Source organism: Culicoides brevitarsis, chromosome 1 (genome assembly GCF_036172545.1).
Source record: "Culicoides brevitarsis isolate CSIRO-B50_1 chromosome 1, AGI_CSIRO_Cbre_v1, whole genome shotgun sequence".
NCBI lineage: Eukaryota > Metazoa > Arthropoda > Insecta > Diptera > Ceratopogonidae > Culicoides > Culicoides brevitarsis.
In genome coordinates, this window is record NC_087085.1 from 30,106,335 (window position 1) to 30,119,563 (window position 13,229).

General features: G+C 27.9%; 2 protein-coding genes across 2 annotated transcripts in view; one reads left to right on the forward strand and one right to left on the reverse strand.

Moving 5' to 3' along the window:
• Positions 1–3,026: 3,026 nt before the first annotated feature.
• Positions 3,027–13,229, forward strand: part of LOC134837609 (uncharacterized) — a 110,959-nt gene continuing 100,756 nt past the window's right edge. The window contains exon 1 of the mRNA XM_063852992.1: positions 3,027–3,167. The gene's annotated coding sequence lies outside the window, so the exon portion shown is untranslated. The remainder of the gene's footprint in view (positions 3,168–13,229) is intronic.
• LOC134837608 (pickpocket protein 11-like) lies at positions 7,823–11,230 on the reverse strand. The gene is made up of 7 exons (XM_063852991.1): positions 11,065–11,230; positions 10,302–10,402; positions 10,031–10,239; positions 9,697–9,966; positions 8,998–9,199; positions 8,449–8,942; positions 7,823–8,036 (listed from the first exon to the last, which is right to left on the reverse strand). The coding sequence occupies exons 1-7, from the start codon at positions 11,228–11,230 to the stop codon at positions 7,823–7,825; spliced, it is 1,656 nt and encodes a 551-aa protein (XP_063709061.1).

Genomic DNA, 13,229 nt, shown 5'->3' on the forward strand with positions numbered 1-13,229 from the left:
CTGCAAAACCATTAATTTAAAATAGAAATGAAATTTTCTAAAAATTTACTCAGGGATTGCTCAAAAATGTTTACGATGTTGGCATTATAGTAAGTATAAAAAAAGAGTTGGACTAATACAGAAAGAAAGAAGCCCAAATAGGTTGTTTTTGTATTTTTTTCCATCATATTGAAGTATCATCCGCAGAAAGATTTATTTTGCATTTAGTCACAAATTTCACGATTTCATTAACATATAAACTAAACAATGAACAAGACGGTGGTTTACCTTGAGGTACTCTGGTTTCATTTGGAAACTCATCTGATAACTCGCAACTGAATCTTGTTAGTTGAGTTCGATCACTTAGCTTAGATTGAAACCATTTCAGAACGTTTCCTCTAACACCATAACGGACAATACATCAAGAAGGATCTGGGGATCAACCGTCTCGAAGTTGGTAAATAAAACAAATGAAATTTGAAAATTGACTTTTTTAAGTGCAGATTAGAACTTCAATGCTTCTTCCTGTTTCCCGGACACTGGTGTCGAAGTCAGCATAATTAAAATACCCTGACAGCTTACATCTGAACTTTAATGCCTTATGACATTTTTCAGATAATGCGTTAATGTTCGCATTAGCTTATGAAACTGTGGTCGTATCATATATCATTTAGATAATTGTCTTTCTGCACTTCCAGTAAAAAATATTATATCACTTGATTGTTTAATTACATCTCTACGAAGGACACCAGACATATCGAATCTCCTGAATGATATGGTCATCCTTTTGACATGGTTAAAATCTATTGACAAACAGTTGTTCCTTTTCAATAGTTTCAGTGTCATTTTGTTCTATTTCTTTGTTTTTGCCTTTGTGACTTGTATCAAAATATAAACTTAAGGGCTTAAGTTTTTTTTTTGCTTTTATCTTATTCAAACTTTGTTCTTGCTCAATAAACTGAACTTTTCCAAAAAGTAACCTAAAAATAAATATATGGTTAAAAGTTAGTTAAACACCCTGTACAAATTTATAATAATAATAAATTACAGACCATTTGATACTCGATTGTTACAATAAAACGTAACAAAATTCAATTGTTTATCACAGACGCGTTTTATAAATAGAACTTTTCGTACTTACCGCAAATGCAAGATTTTTATCGTTATTACAAACATTCATTCTCATATATTTGTGTATTAAAATGTATGTTAAAAAATAAAACATTGAAAATGATGTTTGCTCCTTTTGTGTGCTTTGATACTCTCAAGATCATATTTCAATGCCATCCGTCTGTCAGATCCACGTTGAGTCACATGTACGTCCTTCTTGTGCATTGTTTCCAAAACAACGCACAATTTCTGATCATATTTCCCAAGCGTGGTGTGTGTTTGATTTAAAGCGAAATATAAATAATATATTTTGCCTAAAATTATTATTTCGTTTGTACAAAAAAAATCCACAAAGATAATCGTTACAGGGCTTCCCTTTTATCATCACAAAAAATATCGTTGTAAACCATGTGCTTAATGCATTGTAAATTTCTACCTTCCCATATGTGTTTCGGTGTGTTGTATTAATCGAGGATAGAATGGTGCGCCGGCGCACTTGCGATTCAACAAAATGAACACTTTCAATGGAAAGCATCAAATGCCACTTCCAATGTAGAAATAGAAAAATCAAATGTTTGAAAAGTTCATTTCAGTGCCAAACCGTATTTCATCTCGTCTAGTTCCATAACCAAGAAATTTGGGGTGCGCGCAATCTTCTTTTAAATAAATTAAAAAAAAAAATAACTGAAATAAATAATAATAATAAAAATAATTATATAAACATTAAAAAAATACATTAAATTTAAAATAATATATAAAAATTAAATATTATAAAAGTTCCGATTAAATTGAGCAAAAAATATTCTTAAAAAAATTAATGACTTAATTACAAATTATAATAAAAAAAAAATATTACAGTGATTTAACGATGGCATTCGTTAAAATAAAATACAAAAATACATGATAATTAAGTTACATACGCAACATATATAAAATAAAATATAATCCAATTCCGTTGAAAATATTTAAATAATGATTGAATAATAATAATAATAATTGAATCATCATCGCAAAGTGATCAAAAAGTACGGAAAACAAAGTTACAAAATAAAAGTTCAAAATATATTTCATTCAACTTGTTTTTTCGCATCAAAATTTTTTAATTTTATTTATGTTGATTCAGTAATTTAATATTACACTTTAGCTACGAAAAATTTTCGCACAAATGTAAATTGAATTATTTTGTGTTTGCCTAATTTGAAACGATAACTTTGGGAATTTCGGTTAAAATGCTACAAAATATTATTTTCATTCCATTTTAATTACGTTATTTAAATCTGTGAACAACAACTAAATAATTTAAAGTGATTTCAAAAATTTCATTTTAATTAAATATTCATAAAGTGTTTTTTAGTAAAATTAAAAGGATGCGACTGGTATTTTTAAAAAATATTTTTCTTTTGTTTTCCAGAACTTTTTAAGTTGTCTACGAATTATGCATCAAATTATAATAACAAATGAAATAATATGATTATCAATAATGTTAAAAAAAATATAAAATATAATTCTATGAAAATATTATTACTAAAAACAATTTGAATAAAATATGTTAAAAATATAATATATAAGTGCATTAATATAATATCAACCCATAATAATGATATATAATAATAATGTAAATATTTAAAATAAATCACATTAAATGCTAATATAGTTGTGCGGAATAAAATAAATATACAAACAACAAACTTTCTGCATAAGAGAAAAAAAATATGAGAAAAAATAAGAAAGAAGAAAAGTAAGAAAAAATTAAATATAATAAAAAATGAAATATTAAACAAAAAATTATAATATATACAAAAAAAAGTTACAATATAAACATTTTTCTCGTTTGTACTTGTTTGTAGTACTTACTTACTTACCAGGAGAATATTTATTGTGTTGTGTAAGCAATTATTATATCATAATAATAAATTGTACTTTTCTTGCCACAAGTGAAACAATTATCTTCACACTTCTTCTTCACACACCAACAACTATATAATAATAATAAAAAATAAAATAAATATTAGAATAATAGTTTCAGTGTTAAAAAAATATAAAAACTGTGAAAAAAATTATAAAAAATATTAAACAAGGTAAATTATATAAAAATATTTTTTCGTGAAAAAAAAAAAATTCAAAATTTCGTTAATTTATCAAATTTTTGTTTATACCTTGACTCACCTGACATAATCCAGTTTAGGTTCCAACACGATCATTTAAAATGGATTAAAAGTGTTACATTTATCCTTTTAGTATAAATAACATCACATTATTATACTTTAGTTGAAAAGCATGAAATTTGTCCCTAATCCTCTTCTTTTGTCATGTGGATGAATTTTTATATATGACAACAATGTCAAGCTCACAAGAAACTTTTTTTTTTATTTTTTAAGCCACTTAATTAATTCTCAATGTTCGAGTCTAAACTGCATCATTAAATTTTATTATGTGTGTCATGGAATTGTGAAGTGAGTGACATAAATTCTCTACGCAATTATTTGCATATTTTCTGCACTTGTGAGTCTGCTGCCGTTCAATGTGCAGTTTTTTCGTTGTTCATAAATAGATTAAGGACGTCGGTGGTCGGTGGTTGTGTTTCTCTGTAAATAAATGCACAATAAATTGCAAGTAATTGTATTTTTAGTAACACACAATGAATCAATAAATGCAATCGTTTGTGTGTGTGTGACCTTCAGTGAAATTTACTTTTTATTGGAATTGACGTCGATGATGGTTGGATTTTTAGTGCATCGTAATTAAGTATAATTAATTGAGTTTATAAAAATTTTCGTTTTATGGATTTTACAAAAGAAAATTTCACAAGTCATTTTTAATGCAATTTCGTGTTAATTTAATGAGGCAAATCTACTTTTGAAAAGTCATTAATTTTTTCCAGCAATTTTTTGCTCTTTGTTTAATTTTTTTTAATTAAAAATTGCTATTGATTAAAAAAAATAATTAAAAAATATTTATTTAAAAGTTAAAAAAATAATGAAAAATTTTATCAAAGTGATCTTTTTGTATTTTTACTATTTTTTCATAATTTTAAAAATAAAAAAAAATTAAATTAAAAAGTAAATTTTAATTATTGATAATTAATTATTGATTTTTTACAATATATTTTACGTTTTTTTAAGAATTCAGAATTAAAAAGATTTCATTTTTAAAATAAATAATAATTTTAATTAAAAATTATAATTTAAATTTAACCAAAGTTTAACTTATTTTTTTTTTAATTTTAATTAAATTAAATTAAATAAAATAATTTTTTAATTAAAATATTTTTTTATAATTTTTAAATTAAAATAATTTAAAAAAAAAATTTTTTTTTTCAAAAAAAATGAAAACTTTGTAATTTCTTCATTACAAATTTGAGGGGCTTATTATCAAGACCCCAGAGCCTTAAAAAAGGTAATTTTGTCCCACTGGAAAATTATTATTTTTTGATAAAAAAAAAGTAAATATTTATTATTAAACGAAAAATATAATTTTACTTTTATTTTCTGAAAATAAAAGTTTTAAACAATTAATGACTTTACATTAAAATAATTTTTTTCTATTTACCAATAATTTTCATGTGTCAATGTTAATAGTTAGTAAACATTTGCCCAAATTATTATAATAATTAGTAAATTTTTTCAGTAATCATTAATTGTACTTTTTCCAATTACACAACGAGTTTTCTCTTTTTAATTTTCATAAAGCAAAAAAAATTAAATGATTTCGTGGATTTTCTTTGTCCCTTTCTTCTGGGTTTTAAATAAATAATGAATAAAAAATCGATAATTAATTATATAAAATCCAATGTGTGCACCAAAAATAGAAAATGTCATTAATTATGGATCGTGATCCACTAATTATTATTTTTGTTCGTAGAAGAGAAAGTAATTAAATTAGTGAGGAAATTCTTTTTTTCTTGCTGCATCATTAACCTTTGATTGAATAGGTCAAGATGGAAGAAGAAAAAAATTAAGATAAAAATTAATGTTAATAAGATCTCTTTCGTCATCCACTTTCGACTATACCACTAAAAATGATGACAAATGAGTTTAGTACGAACAAAATTTCTGAATGACTTTACAAAATTGCTGTTACCTGCGTGTTTCGTCATTTTACGAGAGGGCATCTTGAATGTTTTTTTTATTTTATTTTATTGCATGAAGATGATGTCCGGGTTTTTTGTCGTAAATAATACAAAGGAATCTGTTTTTCCCAGCAAAAGGCCGCGCAAAAGGAAAGGGACTTGTTTTTTTATTGCCTTTTCATGTTTAGATTTCGTAATTCCGAGTGATTGATGATAATCTTGATAAAACTCCTCGGAAAAAGAGTGGAATGAGTCATCGTGATCGGAATTATTTTGGCGAGGGTTTGAGATGCTGTTTGACCCAATGACCTAAAGTGACAAAGAAAAAAATGAGAAAAATCTTAAAAGCACTGTAATGACGCGCTGATTACAAGCAATTTGTTCGTTTTCACTCCTTCTCTCTGGCAGAAAATTTGTGATGTGGAAAGCATGAAAAATTGCTACAAATTATAACGTCTTGCAGAACAATTGCATCCTTTTGAATTCTCATCTCGTTGCCATCTCGTGATTATTATTATTTTGTTCTCTTTGTTTTTAATTACAAACATCCTCGAAAAGCAACAAAACTTTTTGAAAATAACGGCAGTAACAGGAAAGAGAAATAATGGTTATAACTCGCTGCGTTTATGCGTTCGTGAGTGCAAAATACTCGGTGGACTGAAAAGGAGTAAATTTCACACCTAAAGAGACAAAAGTAAATCCTAAAAGGATTTAGTTTAATGTCTTGAAGATTATTTAGTCCTTTAACATTAACCAAAGGGAGTAAAAAAATTTCTTTGAGTACATATAACAAACTGTTAGAAAAGCGTTTTATACATAAGCGTCGTTTTCAAAACCTGAAAGGTTTATGTATTTTAAGTCATTTGTATTAAAATTATTTTTTACTTTTCTTACGGCCTTTCTCTCTTATTTAATCTGTCTTGTGACACAGTTTCATGTCTTCCGTTTTTATTAATCACAAATAACTTTTTTGATCTCCGTAAAACTTCAAATGGACCCTCATAAACGCTCTCAAAAGGTTTCTTAACTTTGTCAACGCGAATAAGAACTTTTTCACATGTAAATAAATCATTCGGAATGTGAATTTTTTGATTTTTTTGAATTTTCGGTTCAACAGATTTAATATTTCGCAAGGCAGTTTTTAGTTAAACTATAAAATCCGATGGATCTTTCAAGAGATCTTCTTCCGAAGGTACATAAATCTCATTAGGGATTCTAATATTTGTCCCATAAAGCATTTCAGCTGGAGAGAAACCCAAATCTTCTTTAATCGTAGAACGAATTCCTAACATAACTAACGGTAAAGCATCACACCAATTAATAACATTGTCTGTAGCTCTAATAGCTGCTTTCAATTGGCGATGGAAACGCTCAATCATTCCATTAGAATTAGGATGATATGAGGTTGTTCTAATGTGTGACATTTTCAGAAGATTACTTAATTCTTTAAATAAAAGAGATTCAAATTGAGTACCGCGATCAGTCGTCACTTAATGTTAGGTTTCTAGATAGAATTTGTTTAACTTGACAACAGGACGTTTACATAAACCATTCACTGTATTAATAGTTGCTCTTCGAAGCTCTCCGTCTTTCCCATGATAAACTTTAATTGCTCTTCAAAATATTTTTCGGTGAGTCAGAATCGCAAATAATCACAATATCGTTTTCTTGCAGCGGTTCTGATTTTTGCACTACTTCGAACGTCTTGTTGAAGAATACTCTTGCAACCATCGTATCCAAAATTGCTGTCTTTTAACACAAACTGAACTTTAAATTTTCTCCCATTCTTAAATTCTGGGTAATTGATTCAACTTGATTGATTAGTGTGGTAATTTCCATTTTCCTGATTTTTCAGAAGGAAGTGTTTTGAAGGACGTTGCTAGATGATTATTCTTCAATTTTTTACTTATTAATGTCGAGATACATTACCGTTAAATTTAAGTTGTCAATAAATTTCTCCAAACTGGATTGAAATTACTTTCCAAGGGATTTAATTAACCTGTGAAGTTTTTTAACTAACCTCTTAATTCCTTAAGGATTTAAATTAATCACTTATGGGGTTCAACTTAACTTTGCCCAGTTTTTGTCCATAGGGTTCGTTAAACTTGAAAATTTTTAAAGGCCAGAACATAAACGCCCATTTTCGAGGTTACTTTACATTTGATTCTTTTCTATAAAATTTTCCATTTTTTATCCACAAAGTAAATGTTAACGTCTTTCACTGAAAATAACAGAAAAAGAGAAAAAAAAGTAATAATAGACGTAATATACATATTTCAAGTTTTACAATAACACTTTAAATCTTTGTAATTATTTTTGCTTTATTCAAATTTCGAGAAACCAAGAAGAGATTTGCCAGACGAGCAAACTTGTAACTTTTATTGTTGAAAAAAGTTTAATACGTTTCATTATTCCATTCATTGAAATCGACAAAAAAAATTTCGAGAATGGACCAAACAACTTCTAAAGATTCAAACTTTTTTAATGAAACGACGATAAAAGGATTTTTTTTTGCAAAAAATTGCTGCAAGCAAAAACTCTTCAAACCACAAAATAACAACAACAACATCTAATTAACGTGAAGTAAATGAATGGGCAGCAGGCTAATTTATGAAACCGACAAACTTTTTGCGAAAGTGCACGTGTTTCATTCTCGTGGCTCGCTTAAAGGTTTTTCTTGGCTTTAATGTTGTCGACGAGACGAATGGTGAAAAAGTACAAAACTTCGACGATTGAAAGGAGTGATGTGCCAATGAAAAGAGACAAAAGTCCGCCGCAGTTGGAGATGAAATCCAAGTCGGTGTACAATTCCGTGCGTTTCATCGGGATGAATTGGAATGTCTTGTAATATAAGAGGATGTTTACGTATTTTATTGAGCTGAAAAAAAAATAGAAAAAAATATTTTTGTTGATGAATTTTCATAAGATGTTCGTGAATTTTTGTACATTTTTGTAAATTTTTCTATAAAAAAAAAATAAATAATTAAACATCTAAAAATTTTTAACAAAAATTTAAGGTTCTTTATTCAATTTTGAATAAAAGAAAAAAATAATCTTTATTAATTAAAAAAATAAAATTAATTAAAAAATAAAATTATTATAACAATTAAAAAATTAAAACATTTAAATTTCATTTATAAAAATTCGAGAAAATTCAGGTCTTTGATAGAAAAAAATTTCAAATCATTAAAAAAATTTATTAATTTTTTTTTATAAATTTTTAATGAAAAAAAAATCGAATTTTAAAGAAAAATTATAATAATTCTTAAAAAATAGTTAAAAAATCTTACTCATTTTTTCCCGAATCCTCTTCCGCCCGATTCAAAAGCATCGTCTGATCCGCCTCATACTGTATCGAATTGCAACTTGGCAGGCAATTGCACTCCAACTGATTATCAATATCCACAATTGTCTTTACTCGTTCCTCTTGAATGGCAATTTCGATGTCATCATAGCTGCAATTTGGATGGTCGATGATCCGATTGAACTTACATTCCGTCATGTGCGGCAAATGGGGCATCCAGTACTCGACGCAACCGCATTTTTTGAACATGATGCTTGTCAGGCACTCGAGTTCGCAATTTGCCTGCGAGTAATAACGGAAAAGTTTGAGTTTTCGTTCGTCCTCGAAGTAGCATTTGCGCTTGAGAATGGGATAACCCTTGAGATTTTCGGACGTAATGATGGATGGCGGTTTGATAATTATCGCCATTTGTTGATCCATGCCAACTTTGTACATGTATTCTTTTTTCCAGGGGTAATCGGTGGGGGGATGCAGGAAAATCTGAGAAAATTTATTTGATTAATTTTTTAAAAGTTTTTCAAAAACGAAGTTTTACATTGTATCCGTGATGAGACTCGTTGCTGCACTGATTGACATAATTTGCAGGACGCGTCTTTAAGTGAAGGTTAATACCACGAGTGCTGCCTGCTCCGAAACTACGTTTTGGATAAGTCACACCCCGAATGTAGTTCTCGTAACCAGTGTAAGGATGCCATCCTGACATGTTATTATTTTTGTTGTTGTCGTAGTCATTTAAACTTTGGTTTAAAAAAAAATTTTTAATTAATTTATTTGTAATTCAACATTTTTTTTATATATTAAAAATATATTTCATATTTTTGAAATATTAACGAAAAAATTATTTATAAATTTTCTAAGTTAAAAAAAAATAAATTATCTTTTTTTTTGTATTAAACGTCAATATTTTTTAAGTTATAAAAAATTTTTGAAAAATATTAAAAAATTATTTTGAAAAAAATTAAACTGTTTAAAAATAATGAAAAATATAAAAAAGTGACTTAAAAAAATTATTTTAATAATATAATTAAATAAAAAAAAAATTTTTTTTAAATAATTTAAAATAATTAAATAATAATTTTTAATATTGAAAAAAATTACGATACTTTATTTTTTTTCTTAGCTTAGAAAATTTTTAGAATTCATTAATTATTTTTTATTAAATTAATTAAATTATTTTATTTTTAAAAAATTTTAAATGTCAAAAGTTTTTTTTAAATAGTTTAAATTTTCTTACACTCCTTCATTCAATAACTCGTTTGTATTGAGCAAATTAAATGTGTAACAAAGTCCTTCATTTGTCGAAATCCGTTGAATATCCAATATGCAATTCGAATGTTCTACTCCGCCAATGCTATTCAATCCACTTTCACATGATATAAAATCATTACTTTGAATAGCCAAATCCCGCATAAACTCTTTATCAATAACTTTATCAGGTAGCGGTAAATTACTCGGATCCTTAATATTCTTACAAAAATTCGAATCAATTGCTAATAAATATTCGCTAAAAAACAAAAAAAAAAAAATAAACAACCAGTCGTCTCCATCAAAAGAATAGAAATCTTCACATTTCCGTTTCATTCAACTTCTCATTCCGCAAATATTTCTCGTAGGCACTGCGATAATTGAATTGATCGATATCGACTTTCGCATCGGAACAAACAGTAACGGCAGGAAAGGGAATTGCCGCCATTGTCATCAACTTGTTATCGAAACTGAGAATCACGGGACTCTGATTCCATTTTTGCCAAACGAGGGAAATCATGAGACTGCAACCCTGGTACACGTGAAAAAAATTGACCGAAAAAAATTTCGAGGAAAAAAATTTCAAGTACTTACTGTGATTGAAATGACGAACAAGACAATCCACAGGAGACGCTCAAACCACGAATGATTGAGAAAATGCTTTATTCCGTGAATTGAAGTGCAATCACAGAATTCTAAGAAAAAAAAATGAGATTTTTTTTTGAAGAAAAATATCAAATTAGGTCGAATAAAATTTTGACTTAAAGACTTAAGGTTCAACTTAGAAGACTTAATCTTTTTAAGTCAAAGTATTTAGTCTAAAATACTTAAAATACTTTTTAAAAGATTTTGAAAAAAAATTTTTAAGTTTTCGTAAAATACTTAAGTCAAACTTAAGAAGCTTAAGTCATCAGTCAAATATTTTTGTAATTTTTTTAGTTTTAAATCTGAGTTTTACGCCTTTAGAGTCAATGTATTTTAAATTCAGAAAAATGATCTAAAATTTATGACTTAAGCTTCTTAAGTTTAACTTAAGTATTTTACGAAAACTTTATTTTTTTTCAAAATCTGTTAAAAAATACTTTAGCAAAATAATAAAAAAAAAATATTTTCACTTATTTCAACTTTTTCTTAAATTTCTAAATATTTTTTTAATTTCAACTTAAGATTAAATTAAAGACACAAGTTTAAAGAGCTTAAGTTTAAGTCAAAATTAATTTTTGACCATTTTTAATGAAAAAAGTTTTTTTTTGAGAAATTTTTGCAACTTAAAGTTTTCTTAAGTTGACTTAAGCGACTTTTACTTAAAGAAAATTCAATTAATTTTAACTTAAATTTTTTCGACTCTGATTCTTACCAGTGAACGTCTCAGTAAATGCCTTTTGCCAACTACCATCTGTCCATTTAACGATAAAATTATCTTCTCCCTTAGATTTTATCTCATTAAAGTCTGATTTTTTTGGTGAATTTTTCCAAATAGCAATTCCACTAAGACGCGGCGGGACTCCTCCATTTGGCGACATTTTTGGGGAAATTTCCGGAGATATTTTACGAAATTTATTAAAAGACATCTTTACGCATTGAAAGACTCACCAAAAATGATTGGTCAGTAATTTCGGAAACTTTCCCAAAAATTTTTCAAATTATTTTCGAATTAAAGACGATCAAGGACTTTGAGTCAATTACGACGATGAATTGGAAAATCAAAGTTGATGATAACTTAATCAATTACATCAAGTTTTATGAATTAGAGTCATTTACAAGTCAAGTTTACCTTTTGAATCGAAAAAACGTGAATTTTAGTTCTAATGGGGGTAAATTTAATGGTCTCGAGAGAAAATTTAATTCCATAAAAGATAAAAATAATTCATTTTCTCATGAAAAAATTTTTTTTTTATTTTTATGGAATTATGTTTCTCTATAAGTCAAAATTTAACCCCCAAGAGACTAAAATCACCACTTTTTTCGATTCAAGAGACAATTTCACAATCATGGTCACGTGTTTCTCATTTTTTCTGTATCCCAGTCGTCCAATCAGAAAAGCAAATGACACAATAAACGGTGCGCTCTGCACATGCCACGCGAAGGACTCTTACGCAATGCAATTTCGGCCTAGCAACATCGAGGCACGACAAAAATGTGTCGCAGTCCTTGATACAGATGAAAAAAAATGCCGTGCGGTTTCAACAACCGCTTTATATAAAAAAGGGACTTAATTGGATTATTGGTTCTTTATTTTATTTTTCCATCTACCGTTTTGTAAAAATTTTTTCTCGCTCAGACAATGAGCAAGAAGGCGAAAAACCGGAGAAAAGTGCATAAAAATCGAGAGACTATTATCAATGGGATTTCCATTTACGATTTTTTTTGTGTGCTTGACTTTTATCTTATCTCGTCGGTGATTTTTTTTTCATCATGTGACATCGATATTGATCCCGAAATTTGACAACGAACACATTTTTCTGATAAGACAAAAATGAAATAAAATGGCATATGGTCGTCACTGGCAAGATGTAACTGAAAAAAAACTGCAACGTAATAATAACAGTTGTTCCTGACAATATAATAACAGCCTTACATGCTCTTGATAATAACGACATAAAATGATAATATATCTAGCGGAATGTTCCACGCGCGCATTTTTCATGTACTGAGATTATGTTAAATTTATTTGCGACCGGAATTGGAAGAAGACATTTGTCGGGCGAAGCAATTTTCTTCGATCGTCGTCGTCGTCTTCGATTTAACGACATGGCAAGTTGGGCTTACAAATGAAAAGCTTATCTTGTCACTGAATTTGTTCATTTTATTCAATCAATTGATTACAGATAAAAGATTATTATTATTTCTCTCGCAGTTTTATTACAACTGTCATCGTTTATTCATTTGCTCACTAATCGACGGACGTTTCATTGGTCTTTTAATTATACGTTTAATGGTAATCACGTACAGTGTGGATGGCGGGTTAAATGTTGTACTGAATTATTATGAAGAGCAGTTGTGCATGATATTCAGAGATAAAGTGATGGATGGCGTGGTTTAGTGGGTACGGAAAGTTGAATTAGCAAAGGTGAATTTTGTGATAAAAGTTATTGAAAAAAATTAAAATTTGGTAAAAATTATCCTTTTTCGAAGAAACCTTTTAGAAGAAAATTTTATGAGTATCATGCTCTATAGGAAAAGAATTCTATGAAAAAAGTTTTCTTTTCAAAATCGGGGTAAAAAGCCATCGATCTGCTTTTTTGGTCCAGATAAGTAATGTGATTTGCGTTACAGTTAGCATGACATAAAACATAAAAAGATACAAAAAGAACAAAAATTCACCAGCGATTGGGCCAACCAGATTAAAAAAAATATTCCCTTACTATAAAAATGGTGGAATTCCTGACTAATCGTCTGATGTTGCCAGTTCAATCGTTATTTGCTTAAATCTATTCTTTGAGACTCCGAAACTAAAATTTCCTTCCAGGTCCTGCAAAACTGTAAATGAAAAATGGTTCTTGATTTTGTTCAGAAGCCGAA

Bases quoted from the DNA above. Each gene is read 5' to 3' on its own strand.
- LOC134837608 (XM_063852991.1), bottom strand. From the start codon at position 11,230: ATGTCGCCAAATGGAGGAGTCCCGCCGCGTCTTAGTGGAATTGCTATT. The intron at 9,967-10,030 runs GTGAAGATTTCT...TTTGTTTTTTAG, and splicing joins AAGTTGAATGAAACGGAAAT to CGAATATTTATTAGCAATTG. The intron at 8,943-8,997 runs GTAAAACTTCGT...AAATTTTCTCAG, and splicing joins AGTCTCATCACGGATACAAT to ATTTTCCTGCATCCCCCCAC.